This window comes from Oryctolagus cuniculus, chromosome 11 (assembly GCF_964237555.1).
Source record: "Oryctolagus cuniculus chromosome 11, mOryCun1.1, whole genome shotgun sequence".
Classification (NCBI taxonomy): Eukaryota; Metazoa; Chordata; class Mammalia; order Lagomorpha; family Leporidae; genus Oryctolagus; species Oryctolagus cuniculus.
Window position 1 is genome coordinate 79351971 of NC_091442.1, and position 18456 is coordinate 79370426.

Consider the following 18456-nt stretch of genomic DNA (forward strand, 5'->3'; position numbering starts at 1 on the left):
ATCATACAACTGTATGTTAGTCAAAACCTGGAGAATGGTATATATAAAAGTTAATTTTAAGACATATGAATTATATCTTTTCGAAAATGAAAATATGTGGCCACTGCTGATGGAAAATAAATATTTTGACTAAAAATACTGCAAGTTAAACATAATTTTAGAAAGTTTTCAAATAACAACATGGCTGCCTTCTTCCTCTAGCACTTATAATACTCTATCTTGTGAGTTATATATACTTTTCTAAATATTGAATAAATGCTACATATACTAGAAATGAGTAGATTAGTTTTCTTACTACAACATAAAATTAAACTGATATTTAATTTTCAATATTTTACATTATAATATGTTACATTTTACATTATAACTAAGCATTTCACATTTTAGCTGAAAAAGTAAATTACAGTGGCCAAACTTGGAAAGTCATGAATATTATGTGAAAAACAAACTTTTTTTACTAGAAGCCAGCAGCATGAAAAGGGTAAAATACGTATATAATTTTAGTGTTCAGGAAGATACTCAGTGAGGAAAGTAATACTTGCATTCTAAGTTTTGTTACACTCTAGCTGGTATATCTTACATAGTTTTGTCATCTAAGATAACTCAAGAGAGGCTTGATACCTGCCTGTGAATTTTTGAAGGACAGTTATTTGGAAGAGGCAACAGTACTTTTTGTGTTGCTCTGAAGATAGAATTATGATAAAAGTATATATAAGGAAGTGTACACAAGTGTATTACAAGTATAGACTTTTTTGTTTTTGAAAATCCAGCTTTTTTTCTTATTTAAAAATATTTATATTAGGTGAAAAAATTTCATGTATTTCATATATACAGATTTAAGAGCATAATAATTCCCATCCTATCCTCCCTCCAGCCCTTGCTTGTCGCTCCCCCTCTTCGTGGAGGAACGATACTAAACCCTGCCTAGGCTTCCTATCCGAGTCACGGCACCATTATGTCGCTCCCCCTCTTCGTGGAGGAACGACACAGGACCCTGCGCTGTTCTTTTGTCTGCTTGGCCCTCCCCGGGTTTGCTGCTGGTCCTTCCCGGGTTGGCTACCGACCCCTCCACCTCCGTGGAAGGGCGGTTCCCCCTGCCACTTTCCCCACTTCCGTGGGGGAGTGGCACACCACCGGCCGGCTCTCTCGGGGGCTGCTCAGATGTTCCTCAGGTGTTCCTCTTAGATGTTCCTGGTGCATGTTGTCTCTCTCCTCCTTTATAGTCCTCTTCCACCAATCCCAACTCTGCTACCCACACGCCGAGTACGCTGCTCTCCTCCAATCAGGAGCAGGTCCTGCTGTTTATTGGTTGAACTGGAGGCAGCTGTGTAGAAGCTGTTTCCTCCTCTCCCAGCGCCATATTGTGGGAGAGCAGATGCATAAAATAAGTCTTAATTCGAGTAACAGTCTAGTCCCAGTTGTTCCCAGTTGCTCCCCACACTTGCTCCCACCCTCTTTCTTCCTTTATTTTTCTTTTACTTTTTAGAATAACAAATTTTATTTATATACATAGTTTATTTTGTAATCACAAGCTTATCAATCCACAGAGTAGTAAGTAGAAAAAACACTGTTCCTCAAAGAGTATAGACAAGGGCTATAAACAATAATCAAATCTCAAAATGTCAATTTCACTCATATAAATTACATTTTAATTACCACAAGTCAGGGAAACATACTTATCTTTTGGGGTTTGGCTTATTTCGCTAAGTATAATGGTTTCCGTTTGCATCCACTTTATTGCAAGACAAGATTTAATTCTTTGTTACGGCTGAGTAATAATTCATAGTATGTAAGTGTATATATATATATATATATATATATATATATATATATATATACCACATTTTCTTTAGTCATCAGTTGGTGGACAACAACTTGGATATTTTGAATTGAACTGCAATAAATATGGGGGTAAAGATAATATTTCATATAGTGATTTATTTTGTTTGGATAAAGTCCCAGGAATGGGATAGCTGGGTCATATGGAAGATCTATTTAAAGATTTCTGAGGAATCTTTATGCTGTCTTCTATAATGGCTGTACTAGTCTACCTCGCCACCAACAGTGAATTGTGGTACCGTTTCCCTTCATCATTGCCAGCATTTGTTGTTTGTTGATTTCTGTAAGAGAGCCATTCTAACCGGGGTAAGGTGAAACTTCAATGTGATTTTCATTGTTATTTCCATGATGGCTAGTGATCCTGAGCTGTGTGTGTGTGTGTGTGTGTGTGTGTTGGCCATTTGAATTTTATCCTTTGAAAAATGCCTGTTTATATCCCTTGCCCATTTCTTACCTGGAGTCGTTGTTTTGTTGGTGAGTTTTTGAGCTCTTTATAGATCCTGGATATTAATTTTTTATCAGTTGCATAGTTTGCAAATATTTTCTACCATTCTGTCAGTTGCCTCTTCCCTTTGTGGAGTTTTCTCTTTGCAATGCAGAAGCTTCTTAGCTTGTTGTAATTCCATTTGCCTATTTTTGCTTTTTGTTGCCTGTACTTTTGAGGCCAAGAAGTCTTTGCCTGTGCCAATATCTTCCAGAGTTTCCCTGATACTTTCCTCTAATAATGTGATGGTATCAGGTCATAGATTTAGATTTGGATACATTGAGTTGATTTTTGTATAATAAGTAGGGGTCTTGTTTCATACTTCTGCACATGAAATTTCAATTTTCCCAGTCCCACTTGTTAAAAAGACTATCCTTTCTCCACTGATTGATTTAGCTTGTTTGTCAAAGATTAGTTGGTTGTAGATACATAGATTAATTTCTAGGATTTCTGTTCTGTTCCATTGATCTGCATATCTGTTTTTATACCAGTACCAGGCAGTTTTGACTATAACTGCCCTGTAGTATATCTTAATGTGGTATTATGATGCCACTGGCTTTGTTGTGTTAAGACTGCTTCAGCTATTGACGATATCTTGTGTTTCCATATAAATTTTTCATTGTTTTTTCTAGATCTGAGAAGAATGTCGTTGGTATTTTGATTGGGATCACATTGCTCTCAGTAGTAAGGACATTTTGATGATATTAATTCTTCCAATCCATGAACGTGGAAGATTTTTCCATTTTTTTTTTGTGTGTGTGTCTTCTTCTACTTTATTCTTTAATGTTTTATGACTTTCATCATAGAGATCTTTGACCTCCTTGGTTCAGTTTATCTAAGGTATTTAAATTTTTTTGTAACTATTGTGAATGACACTGATCTTAAAAATTCTTTCTTAGCATAACATTGTCTGTGTATACAAAGGCTATTGATTTTTGTGTATTGATTTTATGTTCTACAACTTTACCAAACTCTCTTATGAGTTCCTATAGTCTCTAAGTGGAGTCTTTTTGTTTCCCTTTGTATAGCATCATGTCATCTGCAAACAGGGTTAATATGACTTCCTCCTTTCCAATTTGTATCCCTTTGATTTATTTTTCTTGCCTAATGGCTCTTGCTAAAACCTCTGGTTCTATAGTGGACAGCAATGGTGAGAGTGTGCAACCTTGTCTGGTTCCAGATCTTAGTGGAAATGCTTCCTACTTTTCCCTGTTCAGTATGATGTTGACCATGAGTTTGTCATATACTACCTTGACTGTGTTGAACAATGTTCCTTCTATGCCCAGTTTGCTTAAGGTTATTGTCAGGAAAGGATGTTTGTTTTAGCAAATGCTTTCTCTGTATCTATTGAGGTTTTAGCAAATGCTTTCTTTGTATCTATTGAGATAATCATATGGTTTTTATTCTACAGTTTGTCAGTGTGATTTATCACGTTTATTGATTTGTGTAATTTGAACCATCCCTGCATACCAGGGGTATCTCACTTGATCTGGGTGAATGGTCTTTCTGGTATGGTTCAATTCGATTAGCTGGTTTTTTGTTTTGTTTTGTTTTTTAATTTTTGCATCTGTGCTCATCAGGCATATTGGTGTATAGTTATCTTTCTTTGTTGTCTTTTTCTAGTTTTGGAATTAAGGTAATGCTGGCTTCACAGGAGTTTGGGAGGGTTCCCTCTCTTTCAGTTGTTTTTGAATAGTTTGAAAAAATACTGGAATTAGTTCTTTAAAGTTTTGGTAGAATTCAGCAGTGGAGCCTTCCATTCTTGGACTTTTCTTTGTTAGGAAGGGTTTTATTACTAACTCAATCTCAGTCTTGGTTATTTGTCTTTTTAGATTTTCTGTGTCTTAGTGACTCAATTTTGGTAGATTTTGTGTGTCTAGAAATGTATCTGCTTCTTCTAGATTTCCCATTTTGTTTGCATATAGCATTTTTTAGCATCTACTGATGATTCTTTTTATTTTTGTGGTACCTATTGTAACATCTCCTTTTTTTTTCATCCATTATTTTATTAATTCAGTCTTCCTTTTTTTCTTGGTAGGGCTAATGGTATATCAATTTTATTTTTCTAAAAACAGCTCTTTTCACTGATCTTTTGTATCTTTTTTTGGTTTTAAGTTTGTTTATTTCATATCTAATTTTAATTGTTTCTTTCCTCCTAATTTTGGGATTGGTTTGTTCCTTTTTCTGTAGGTCTTTAAGATACATTGTTATATCTTTCATTTGATGGATTTCCAGTTGTTTCATGTATGCAGTAATTGCTATAAACTTTCCTCATAACACTGTCTTTTCTGTGTCCTATAAATTTTGATGTGATATGATGTGTTTCATATTTATTCATTTCTAGAACTTTCTTTTCCCTTTTGATTTCTTCTGTGACCTGTTCATTCAGGAGTATACTGTTCAATCTCCATGTGTTTGCATATTTTCTAGAGTTTCTTAGGTTGTTAATGTCCAGCCTCATTCCATTGTGGTCAGTAAAGAACGCAGTATGATTTCAGGCTTTTTTTTTTTTTTTTTTTTTTTGAAACTTGCTTTATTTGTAGCACATCCTTAAGTATCATTCGTAAGACTGAATGAGTGGTGACAAATTCTTTCAATTTCTTTTTGTTTTAGAAGGTGTCTATTTCTCCTACATTTATACTTGAGAGCTTTGCAGGGTACAGTATTCTTGGTTGACCATTTTTTTCCCTTAAGACTTGGACTATGTCTCTCCATTCTCTCCTAGCTTGCTGGGTTTTTGATGAGAAATTAGTTGTCAGTCTAATGGGAGATCCTCTGAAGGTAATCTGGCATTTCTCTTGTGCACATTTTAGAATCTTTTATGTTTTACTGTTGAAAACTTGACTATAATGTTTCATGGTAAAGATCTTCTTTGGTCATGTCTGTTAGGAGTTTTGTGTTCTTCCTGTGCTGGGATGTCTCTATCTTTCTCCAGATTGGGGGAGTTTTCTGCTATTATTTAACTGAAAACATCTAATCCATTCTTTTTTTCTACACCTTCGGGAACTCCTAGGACCCAGTGTTAGGTCGTTTGATAGTATCCCATATATCTTGGACACTGATTTCAGTTTTCCATTTTTTCTGCTTTTTTTTTTTAATCTGAGATATTTCCACATATTTGTCTTTTTATCTTGGATATTCTTTCTTCTACCTCACCAAGTGTGTTGTTAAGGCTTTCTACTGTATTTTTTATTTGAGCTATTGAATTCTTCATTTCTAATGTTTCAGATTTATTTCTCGTCAGTATCTTTTCATAATGTCATGTATGGATTTCTTTAACTCATGAATTTGCTTTTCATTATTTCTGAGTAATTTTTTTAAAGATTTATTTATTTCAACGAGTTATACACAGAGAGAAGGAGAGGCAGAGAGAAAAAGAGGTCTTCCACCTGCTGTTCATTTTCCAGTTGGCTGCAACAGCCAGAGCTGCGCCGATCCAAAGCCAGGAGTCAGGAGCTTCTTCTGGGTCCCCACGTGGGTGCAGGGGCCCAAGGAATTGGGTCATCTTCCACTGCTTTCCCAGGCCATAGCAGAGAGCTGGATTGGAAGTGGAGCAGCTGGGACTCAAACCAGCACCCATATGGGATGCCAGCACTGCAGGCGGAGGCTTTACTTGCTATGCCACAGCATCAGCCCCTTGAATAATTCTATGATCATTCTTTTGAATTCCTTTTTCAGGCATGTCATCAATCTCTTTTCCTTCACATTATAAAATTGAAGTGTTCTTTCGGGGGAGTCATATTGTCTTCATTGTTCATGTTTCTTGTACTTCTGTTTGTGTTTAGACATTTGTTGATGGATTTGATAGATCTCCTGTATTATTAGCAGGGGTTCAGTAGGATCACATCAGTTGGTATGATCACTGTCTCACCACCTTTCTGCCAATGTGATCAATGCCCAGGGCAAGCCCACAGTTGCTATATACCCAACCCATGTAGGATCTGGATGTTCCTCAGTGTGAGCACACAACCCTGTGCATGATCTACCACAAGCACTCAGGGAACTGTGAGCCTTTGAAGCCAGACACGTTGATTTCCCAGAGATCCAGCTACACCTCAGTCCCTATCATGCAGTTGCAGAATTCCCACAGTTATAAGTATCAGGGGTCCACCCTCCAGTGTGCTCTGCTCCATCCATGGAAAGAGCTGAGGTGTTCCCAGAGCCTACTGCCTGTTGGTGTTCTATGTTGGCAGTGTGAATAAGTTTGCCCATGATAGATTAAGGGGAGTGGGTGCCTCATATGCTTAAGTGGGTGCCCTGCCGCCATCAACACAAGTATGGACTTTCTAACAGCCAGACCAGTATAGAAACAAAATGGAATAATTTCTGGAATATTGAGCACTCTGTTTGATTGCTCTTCAGAGGCAAATGTCTCTGTTTTGTGGACTCTGGGAGCCTGGAGATTTCATTCTTATCACATTTTTATGTTTTAATATAGTGTTTATATGCATTACTCAAAATTTTTCTCCAGTGTGGCCATCTTCAGCTTTCTTTACCTGATATAGTTCTTAATCCATTAGTTATTCTAATCATCTTGTAGTTATCTATGCCCCTGTAAAAGGGGGACACTAAAACAAGCTATTATGAAGCATTTTCTTGCCAGTCTACGTGTTACCAGGTGGTCCTGCTGTCTAATGTCTCTGACCAATTAGAACCCATTCTTAGAATGTCTGTTCTCATTCTCCTCAATTTTAACGAAGTTCTTTTATATTGTTCAGTGCCTATGTCTGTCAGAAGATAGAGGCCAACACCTTGAATATTACTGCACATAGTAGGCATATCTGAATGAATGAATTTCACCTCCTGTTCATACTTTCAAAAAATAAGACTTTCAGATAGAAGTGATTTGAACATGCAAAAGCTTTCTAATTGTTTGTTTCTCTACAGGAATTTCGGCAGAAAGTCATGCTAGGAACTCCTTTCCTAGTTATTTGGCTGGTTGGGTTTATAGCAGACCTAAATATTGATTCTTGGCTCATTAAAGGGCTAATGTATGGTGGCGTTTGGGCTACAGTACAGTTTCTTTCAAAGTAAGTGTGTTGTTTTTAATTATTTTGAACTGTATATGGAAAAATATAATTCGTACACTATACAAAATTAATGTAAGTTTACACTGTTTTTTTATGGTTTGATCTTAATTTGTTATTTAAAGAATTTTGAGAAGTTTGTATATTCTGATTTTTTTAGCATTCTAATGTGATTCTGAAGTTGAAAGGCTTTACTGACAATAATTTATAATAATTTTTAGCTTGTAAGTTTTAAGGCTAAAATACAAATTCAAATTATTTGATAGGTTTCAATAGAAGTCAACTAAGGTTTCTGAACTCTAGGTGTAGTATATATTGTCTATTTTGGTAATTATAATATTTGAGCTCACCTTTTCATTGAAGTTACCATTTTCTTTGGTCATTGGCAGCAAGAAAGAAGAGGTTTTATTTTTAGTAGCAGAGCAGACTCTAATTATGAAATAGGCTCTGTTTTTTTCATTGTTTCCTCTTTCTTCATTGAATATTGTGACCATTCCTTTTTCCTCTTCCCCGTAGATCTTTTTACCCTAAAGTTGCCCCAGCCAGCAGACGTAGGCATGTGTTTACTTCCATCTGAGTTCGATTCTGTTAGTATCTCATTTTCATCTGAATTTCGAAACGGATTTCTTAAAATCAAATTCACCCAGATGAGAATGATTAGTAATATGCTAACGTGTTTCTCAAAGAATGGCTTAGTTCTTGTTAATTGCATTTAGTATTTATATGAGTTCCAAGTGATAGTAGAAATAGAAAGTCATCAAGGCTTCCTAGTTAGCCTGCATAAACATAGAAGTTTATGTTTAATGAAATTTATTAATATTTATTTTTCCTTTAAGTATTATAAATATAAGCTTCATTTGTAAAAATAGCATGTCTTTGTTGAATACTATGCTGGAAGAATACTATATATAGTAAAGTGAATTATTGACTTAATAAGAATATACTGAGATTCTGAAGTTGAAGAGTACATGGAATATAATTTTAATTCTTGATGAACTAAAAGAAATTTCAGAGTCTTAGCAACTCATTCTGCTGTAAAGTCATTTACTATTCATTACCATAAGAACTCTCTTAGGTTTTTAAGCAAGTCAAACTTCCAGATTCTGTTTAAACAAGTCCTTACTCTGAAGAATGTATGTCATTATCATTTTAATGAACATTCATTTTTATAATATAGAACTTATTTTACAAAACTTCTGTTTTTCAGATCCTTTTTTGATCATTCAATGCATAGTGCATTGCCCCTTGGGATATATTTGGCAACCAAATTCTGGATGTATGTAACGTGGTTTTTCTGGTTTTGGAATGATATCCTTTTTTAAAGATTGTTTCTAGCACAAATTTGTTTTTTAATCAAATGTTTGCTAATAATTTCACAATAGGACTGAAGTACTCTTGATGATGTAAAACAGTATTCTTAGAAAAATAAGTATGAACTACTAGAAATAATTTTTTATGTTTCATATTTAATAGACTGCCTTTGAAAGCTACCTTTAATAGCATAAATAATAGTAAAAGTAACTACTACTTATTGAATGTTTAAGAAGCATTTTCTTCAGTATTCATTGAACTCACATTCTTTAATTTAGTACCAGTTGAGAATCACTGATCTGAAAACCCAAAATCCAAAATGCTCCAAAAACTGAAACCTTGAACACCAACAAGTACTAATCAATATTAAATATTTACATGTAAAGTGTATACTAAGGTGTCCATCTTCTCAAAAATTCTGTGAGACAGATACCTTTAAAACTTAATATTCTCAGACTACAATTTTTATTTGAAGAGTGTTGTTAAGTCAACAATGGGGGTCACTGTGCACTAATTCCCATGCAGGACCTCTCTCCTCAATGAGTTATATTCTGAGAGTTGCCAGTAAAACTTTTCTCAAAAAAAAATTAGATGAACAAGTTACTCAATTTTTTTTAAATATTTATTTATTTATTTGAAAGTCAGAGTTACACAGAGAGAGGAAAGGCAGAGAGAGAGAGAGAGAGAGAGAGAGAGAGGTCTTCTATCCAATGGTTCACTCCCCAACTGGCCACAACGGCTGGAGCTGCGCTGATCTGAAGCCAGGAGCCAGGAGCTTCTTCCAGGTCTCTCACGTGGGTGCAGGGGCCCAAGGACTTGGGCCATCTTCTACTGCTCTCCCAGGCCATAGTAGAGAGCTGGATCGGAAGAGGAGCAGCTAGGACTAGAACTGGTGTCCATGTGGCCATGGTGTTAACCTGTTGCGCCACAGCGCCGGCCCCAAGTTATTCAATTTTTTTTAAAGATAAAATATATACCAGTGTAATTTAAAGGCAGAAATATTTAAACAGAAATTAAATAAACCTGTTCTGGCCTGCCCTTCAAAATCTACCATTTTGAGACTGGCACTGTGGCGCAATGAGTAAAGCTGCCGTCTGCAGTGCTGGCATCCCATATGGGCGCCAGTTTGAGTCCCAGCTGTTCCACTTCTGATCCAGCTCTCTGCTAATGCACTTGGGAAAGCAGCAGAGGATGGCCCAAGTACGTGGGCCCACACACCCATGTAGGAGACTGAGAAGCTCCTGGCTCTGGTTTGGCCCAGCCCAGGCTGTCGAACCATTTGGGTAGGGAGGCAGCAGATGGAAGATTGATAGATTGTGTGTGTGTGTGTGTGTGTGTGTGTGTGTCCTTCTCTCTCTAATTCTTTCAAACAAATTTTTTTAAAAAATCTACTTGTCATATTCTCAGCTTTTATAAGCTTGTATAGCTATATTACTTCCAAATAAATAGAAAAAAAGATTCCTATGACACTTTATTGTACTCTGCCACTAAGTTTTCATTATTTGATAATATCTAACTTTCCTGATTTTTCCACTTTCACATAGCAGATTAGGAGTACATCAACAATTTAAAATTATTTCTGGATATGAATTTGAACTTTTTTTCTTTGAAAATAAATTTTAATGTCCACTTTAGGAAATATAAAGTTAGAAGGTATGTCTGGAAATTGAAAGTCATTCCAGAGGTCATTTCTTTTTATAAAAGTAAGCATATCTGTTCTACTCATTCTTCATGTCCCAATGTGACTATTCTAATGCTTAATGCATAAGAGTGGACACTAAATTTTTGAATCAATATACTTGTAGATTTGTGCTTACTTATCTTGTCTATTTCTCAAAGGACTCTCTTATTCTACCAAAAGCTCAACAAAGCCTTTAACTTTTAAAAATTTTACTCAAGAAGACATTGTCGTTGAGTCTGAAAAGTACCTAGTATGTTACAGAGGATGCTGATTATTGCCCCTCAGATTTTCCTAGTACACAGGATGTCTTTTCATTGTAGAGATAATATATTATGTATACAATATTAAAAATGAAGGTTTTTCTTCAGTTCTTGGGAATTTTTCTAAATTATGATCTCTGAATTCTATTTGTGGTATTGCCCTCTTCAGGGATAACATTGTCCTTATGTTGAACTATCTTTGGCTGTCATCTGTCTTATCCTTTGGTCTCTAATTATTATTTTGAATTTTTTCTCTTATGTATTGTGATTGCCTTAGTCTTTTGATGCTCCTTCTATTCATCTTTATGAAATTTGATTTCATATATAATGGTTTAGTCTTTGTTTTCTGATTTCTAGAGGCACCCTTTTCATCTGGTTGTAATTGTTTTATCTTAATTTTTAAGCTCTTTGTAGGATTTGTATTTTAATTCAATTATGAAACATCTTTGGTTAATTCGCATTTTTCCTTGGATTATGTTTCCTTCCAGACTGGGTCCTTTGTTTTGTGAATACTGTGTACCTATTTTCTTCCTCTTCTTTTTTTTTAAATGTATGCTAGTAATGTTGTTAGACCATTTCTTTTCATCTTTCATCTTGTTCATGACTAACTTGGGCAGATTCATTAAGACTTTCATGCTTCCTCTGATATATTACGAATTCATTCTTGAACTTTTTCCTTTCCTGAAAGGTAGTAGAATAAATATCTCTTCAGTGTTACAATCTGGCTAAATTTCTATCCTTTTTTTTTTTTTTTTTTTTTTTTTTTTTTTTGTATCCTGAGGATAAAAGAGAGCTCAGTTTTAAGTTCTTGGCTCAGGACCTTGGGTTTAGCTATTTTAAGATCTTAAAAGTTCTGCCTGTGATTCCATTCTATCTAGCGTTAGCCATGGAATGATGCTAGCATTATCCCCCATAACCACTCTCCCAGTGTATGTAAGATAACCATTTTAATGACAAACTCTGGTATTTTTTGAGGCTTAGTGGAAACCACACAGTGGGATTCATAGACTTCTATTTCTGAAGGGGTTTTCTTGGCTTACCTGCTCACCGCTTCATCTTTTTCCTTGCAGTTGATTGGAGCTGAAGGATCCAGTTAGGTGTTAGTCAGCTCAGGCTGCTTTAACAATACACTGCAGACCGAGCGCTTTAAATGAGAGTGATTTTCTCCCAGTTTTCTGGTGATGACTTTCTTCCTTGCTTGCAGAAAACTCTTCTTTGTGTATCCTCATGTGACAAGGAGAGAAAGTAAGAAAGTTCTCCCTCTCCCTCTCCTTATAAGGCCACAGTCCTGTTGTTTTAGGACCTCACCCTTATGATCCCATTTAACTTTAATTTCTTTTTTTTTAAGATTTTTTATTTATTTGAAAAAATTATATTTAGAGAGAGACATCTACTGGTTCACTCCCCAGATGGCTGCAACAGCTGGAGCTGAGCTGTTGCAAAGCCAGGAGCCAGCAGCTTCTTCCAGGTCTCCCATGTGGGTGCAGGGGCCCAAGCACTTGGGCCATCCTCCACTTCTTTTCCCAGGCACATTAACAAGGAGCTGGATCGGAAGTGGAGCAGCTCGGCCGAGACTCGAACAGGCAGCAGGGCTTTAACTTGCTGCACCACAGCGTGGGCCCCAACTTTAATTACTTCGTTTTTTAAAGATTTATTTATTTATTTGGAAGTCATAATTACACAGAGAAGGAGAGGTAGAGAGGGAGAAAGAGAAAGTTCTTCCATCTGCTGGTTTACTCCCCAATTGGCCACAATGGCTGGAGCTGCGCCAATCCGGAGCCAGGAGTTTCTTCCAGCTGCTGAAGTGGCTGCAGGGGCCCAAGGACCCAGGCCATCTTCTACTGCTTTCCCAGGCCACAGCAGAGAGCTGGATCAGAAGTGGAGCATCTGGGATGCTGGCAGTGTAGGCGGCGGCTTTAACCCACTGCACCACAGCATCGGCCCCAACTTTTAATTGCTTTCCAAAACTCCAGATATCATTCTATTGAATAAATAACATGAATTTTGATAGGAGGTTGAGGGTCACACAACTGTAGCAGAGGGCCGACCTGGGTTCTCAGGTCTTCTCATTGGCAGTTTTTCACAGTACTTACATAAGTAGAGGCAGGAGTAAGAGCTACCCCAGGCAGCCTGCCTCACCAGAATCCTCTGCTTTTCTTTACCTTCAGTTTTGAGTTTCTTGATATAGAATGGCTTATCCTTTTTGTGAAGTTGCTGATTTCTTTGATTAACTTTTTGGTTCATTTTCTTGATTGTTATGCAGAAGAAATTTAGTAGATGAATTACACACTTTGACCTTCAAACTTGAAAGTGTTACTCAGATATGTTTCTTTAAATATAATCAAATTAGAGCTATAGGTGTCGGGCCGGCGCTGCGGCTCACTAGGTTAATCCTCCGCCTAGCGGCGCCGGCACACCGGGTTCTAGTCCCGGTCGGGGCGCCGGATTCTGTCCCGGTTGCCCCTCTTCCAGGCCAGCTCTCTGCTTTGGCCAGGGAGTGTAGTGGAGAATGGCCCAAGTCCTTGGGCCCTCACCCCATGGGAGACCAGGATAAGTACCTGGCTCCTGCCATTGGATCAGCGCGGTGCGCCGGCTGCAGCGTGCCGGCCACGGCGGCCATTGGAGGGTGAACCAACGGCAAAGGAAGACCTTTCTCTCTGTCTGTCTCTCTCTCTCACTGACCACTCTGCCTGTCAAAAAAAAAAAAAAAAAAAAAAAAAAAAAAAAAAAAAAAAAAGCTATAGGTGTCAAAATAATATACAAATATTTTAGAATTAAGTATCAATAATGATTCCATAGCCATTTAAGTGAAAATATTGATGACAGATTTTTTATTTTATCTCTAAGGGGAGTACTGTTGAAGCATAAAAACATAAATGGAAATTGAAGCAATAAAATAATGGTTCTTTTGCCTCTAAGATTGTCAGTGGTAATACATATGTACTAATTAAATATTTCCTGCTAGTGGGTATAAATTGGTATATCTTTCTGGAAAACAATCTGATGATATAAAAGTAGATATCAAGCCTTTTTTTTTTTTTTTTTGAAGATTTATTTATTTATTTTAAAGAGTAACAAAGAGAGAGGCAGAGAGAGGGGGAGAGAGAGAGAAAGAGGTCTTCCATCTGATGGTCCACTCCCCAGTTGGGAGCAGCGGCTAGAGCTGCGCCAGTATGAAGCCAGGAGCCAAGAGCCTCCTTCAGGTCCCCCACGTGGGTGCAGGGACCCAAGGACTTGGGCCATGTGCTGCTGCTTTCCCAGGCTGTAACAGAGAGCTGGATTGGAAGTGGAGCAGCCGAGACTCAGACTGGCACCCAAATGGGATGCCGGCACTGCAGGCAGTTGCTTTTCCTGCTACTCCACAGCACCGGCCCCAGTATCTAGTCTTAAAAAATCTTCACACACTCCCCCTTTCCACCCTAGGGATATTGTTTCCAAAATCTTCCTCCTCGGTTTTATTATGTCAAGTGAGGATAGCAGGATTTACAATAGTTTTCATATTCCTTGAATGGTGCATTGTCAGTGATTAGTGTTACTTACTTTGTTAACCTTAAATACACTATGATCCCAGTTATTAAAAATGCATGTTAAAAAGTTATCTCTGGATTGTGGAATTCATTTTTGTCTATTTTTTCAGTGCTTTCTGATTTTCTGTAAAACTACATTAATAGGAAAAATAACCATGCCATTTGTAGAGTGCTGATTTCACTTAAATTTTTAAAATTGGCTTGTCTGAGCTTTTGCAAAAACTGAGTTCAAAATGCAATTTGAAGACATCTAATCTCCTTACATTTAAAAAGCAAGCAGAAGAATTCTTTATCTGATATTTAAATCCTGTATATCATATATATACACACACATATGTGTGTATGTATATATTGTCAAAGGAAATTTGATCCTTTAAAAATATTTAATGTATTTGCTGACTTTTAAAGGGTTGGATAACTTGATTTAAGGTTTAAAGAAGTCACATTTTTTACTTTTTATATTTAGTTGTAAACATCATGGAGAAATGTATCTCTATATGTGTATGTATATGGTGTCATGTGTTGAGCTGCTAGTGGCCCTCTGCAAATTTAATCCAGGCTGTAAGAGCCTGACCTATTTATTTACATGTAAACAACTTTTTGAAACTGTTTTAAGATTTAACCAAATTGCCAGCACCGCGGCTCAGTAGGCTAATCCTCCGCCTTGTGGCGCCGGCACACCGGGTTCTAGTCCCGGTCGGGGTGCCGGATTCTGTCCCGGTTGCCCCTCTTCCAGGCCAGCTCTCTGCTGTGGCCCGGGAAGGCAGTGGAGGATGGCCCAAGTCCTTGGGCCCTGCACCCCATGGGAGACCAGGAGAAGCACCTGGCTCCTGCCATCTGATCAGCACGGTGCGCCGGCCATTGGAGGCTGAACCAAGGGCAAAAAGGAAGACCTTTCTCTCTGTCTGTCTCTCACACACTGTCTACTCTGCCTGTCAAAAAAAAAAAAAAAAAAAAAAAGATTTAACCAAATAGCAAGAAAGCATGAAACTGTTGTAAATAAGTAAAGATACTGGCCAGGAATTCTGTGTTCTTTGCACATCTAAGAGATCTTTAAAAAGTTCCTAGAAAGTTTATATTTTGAAAAATATGATTTAAAATTTTTCGACAAAAATAAACTTATCTCTTAATTATATTTTTCTACAAGCTTTTTGAGGTACCCTTATACATTTAACGAACTTCATTCTCAGGAGATTTTTTTTAGCTGTCAGACTAGCAGAAAATTGATTTATTTACTCTCTGCTGACAGTGTATTTTGTAGAACAAAGTTAAAAAGTTGGGGGGGGTGTAGATGACTGGCAAAAAATAGGTTACTTTTGAATATAACAAGAAATAATTAGTAGCTAATTTTTTCCTTGTTTCCCCTGTGTTTTAAAGGTTTTGTTTAGTGTTTTGGTATGTATCAAACAGATACAGGAAGATTTCACTCAAAAACTGTTCTTTTTCTTTCTTTGCTTCTCAAGAAATATGGACAGTATATACACATAATATTACAAAATTTTGTGTGATACTTGTATCCACAAAAAATGTGGAAAGTGGCATTTGAGTATACCAGATGTTTTGTGCATTTATTTTTCATAGTATTATTTAAAATAGTGTTTTAATTATGTCTAGGTACCTAGTACATTGCTTTGGTTTCATTAGAGGAGATGTGAAACCATTAAATAGGATTATAAATTACCTTTTCTAAAATTAAGGTCAACTTGAGTGTCATCAAAAAAGACAAAGGAGAAAATATTTTTCTTCCTTTTTTTTACTTTTCTGTAGTTAATCTTTTAAATGTTTGACACTGATTATATAATGTGTTTGGTAGATTATATAATTTTAATGCATTTAGATGAAGTGTATGTTAATATTTTAAACACAAGAAATCCCTTTATTATCATAAAATAATTTGATCCTTTAAAAATATTCACTGAATTTTCATGTACTTGCTGACTTTTAAAGGGTTAGACGATCCTGCCTGATTTCCGGTTAAGAAAAAGTCACATTTTTAATTTTTATATTTAATTGTAAACACAGTGAAGAAATGTATCTTAATAAAAATGTTGCATTTTTGATTCATGGGTATTGTGTGGTAAGATTTTGTGAATTATAAATTTATATAAAATTACTCATTTATCATTGCTTCTTTAGAGTCCTTAACTTTAGACACATCTTAACTTTTTATTTATCCATCTTCCATTCCTCGCCAATAGTGTTGCACTTTTCTACAATTTTGGAAAATCTTGGAAATCAGATCCAGGGATTATTAAAGCTACAGAAGAACAAAAGAAGAAGGTAGCAAAATACAATCTAGGTCATATATGTTCAACTGCCAGATTGTCAGTATTTATAACAAATATTAGAAAGTACCAAAGAAGATACTGCCTTTTGGCATATATAAAGTTTCATTGTATATCAGGATTATATGTAGTTTATTGGATATTCATCCTTGGTGCTTTGTGATGCCTGTCTTTACACTCTGATGGCATTTCATAATTTCATGTTTCTACCCATTTTAAGACAATAGTGACTACTTTCATAGGTGAATGTAACATCTTAAACATCTCAAAATCCCCAGCAAATAAATGTATTTAGTATATTTTTGTTATATGGCTGTGTAAGACAGAAGGCCAATAGTATAGATATACCTTTCAAATAACAGAAATATTACCATATACAATCCTGGGTATCCATTTTCTATAGCTCAGGTACTTAGGAAAACAAATTCATAATCTAAATATGTCAGAAAAGAGGAGAATTGGACTAGAAGTATTTAAGATCATTTTAAGAGCTGTTTTATCCAGTCTGTGGGGGGAAAAAAAACCCAGCAAATTCTGATGAATTATTCCTATTCACAGTAGGCTAAGACAGTGGCAGATTATCAAGGTCTAATCCCCTGTTTCCTGGGCAGAGATTTCTATGTTGGTGTTACTCATTATTCTTATTATATTGAAATAATACAAGTAAATGAACAAAAGGTCTTCTTATTTTGAGCTGAAAATATTGGTAAATTAAAGATGAGCATCATTTATTAATTCATGCTGATGACAAGAATTGGTGAACATTGTTCAGTTTTGTATAAAATATTTTTTTAAATTTGCAGACAATAGTTGAACTTGCAGAAACAGGGAGTCTGGACCTCAGTATATTCTGCAGTACCTGTTTGGTAATATTTTCTTCTTTGTTCTTCCCTCCCTACTTCCCTGACAGTGGAATGGCATAGAGGGTGAAGGGAACAAGGAGAATTTCTTTGCCTGAGCACATTTTCAGTGTCCTGCCCCTAAGTATCATTCAGACTGTGGTATAAAAGAAAAGATGATTAAATGATGTCTCTTCCCCAGTGTTTATTCTCCCTGATAATAGACCTTGACTATGCTTTTCATTCAGAAGTGCCATTCATTTGTATTCTGATCCTTTTTCTCTCTATAAATGTAACTCAATAATTAAAAAAATAATTAAAAAATAAAGTATTTAAAAATTGAAGGTTTACTATAATTCCCTGAAGATTTTTCTTACCTACATTTTAAGAAAATTTCTAGGGGCTAACGTTGTGGCATAGCTGGTTAAGTTGCTGCCGCCTGCTATGCCAACATCCCATATGGGCACCAGTTTGAGTCTTTGCTGTTCCATTTCCAATCTAGCTCCCTGCTAATGTGCCTGGGAAAGCAGTGGAGAATGGCCCCAAATACTTGGGCCCTTGATACTCTTTGTGGGAGATCCAGATGGAGTTCCAGGCTCCTGGTTTCAGCCTGACCCAGCCCTGGCTTTTGCGGCCATTTGGGGAGTGACCTCTTGGATAGAAGAACTCTCTCTCACTCTCTCATTCTCTCTCTATTTACTTTGCCTTTCAAATAAATAAATAAATCTTCCCCCAAAAAAGAAAATTTCTAATAATATAGTCACAATAGGAAAAAATCCATTTGATAACTTTTAAGACAGTGCGTCCTACAAACAAGTTCAGTTTTAATAGTATTTGCCTTTATTAAAGTATTTGTGTAAGTCTGAACAATATTTTATTGATTTTAAAGCTGGTCATCTTCAACCAGGTCATGGGGGAGACATTTACGTGTGTGTGTGTGTGTGTGTGCGCATGTGTGTTTAAGTGGTATTTTTTTAGTTGGGTATAAGTAATACTGAAGTCTGTCTTATAATTATAGATGTCAGTTTTCTGTAAAATAATACTTTTATGTTTTAATTATTTATTGCTTTTTTTTGACAGGCAGAGTGGACAGTGAGAGAGAGAGACAGAGAGAAAGGTCTTCCTTTGCCGTTGGTTCACCCTCCAATGGCCACCGCGGCCGGCACGCTGTGGCCGGCACGCTGCGGCCGGTGCATCACGCTG

At 36.4% G+C, this 18456-nt stretch overlaps 1 protein-coding gene across 4 annotated transcripts in view; it reads left to right on the forward strand.

The window, feature by feature from the left end:
• ZDHHC17 (zinc finger DHHC-type palmitoyltransferase 17) overlaps positions 1 to 18456 on the forward strand; it is a 118885-nt gene that overhangs the window by 89484 nt on the left and 10945 nt on the right. For 2 of the 4 annotated variants that reach the window (XM_051846461.2, XM_002711353.5), the window contains exons 9-12: positions 7211 to 7353; positions 8558 to 8658; positions 16285 to 16409; positions 17218 to 17280. In XM_051846461.2, coding sequence (XP_051702421.2) covers positions 7211 to 7353; positions 8558 to 8658; positions 16285 to 16409; positions 17218 to 17280 — 432 coding nt within the window. The remainder of the gene's footprint in view (positions 1 to 7210; positions 7354 to 8557; positions 8659 to 16284; positions 16410 to 17217; positions 17281 to 18456) is intronic. The other 2 variants (XM_070052655.1, XM_051846462.2) reach the window with 1 other exon arrangement.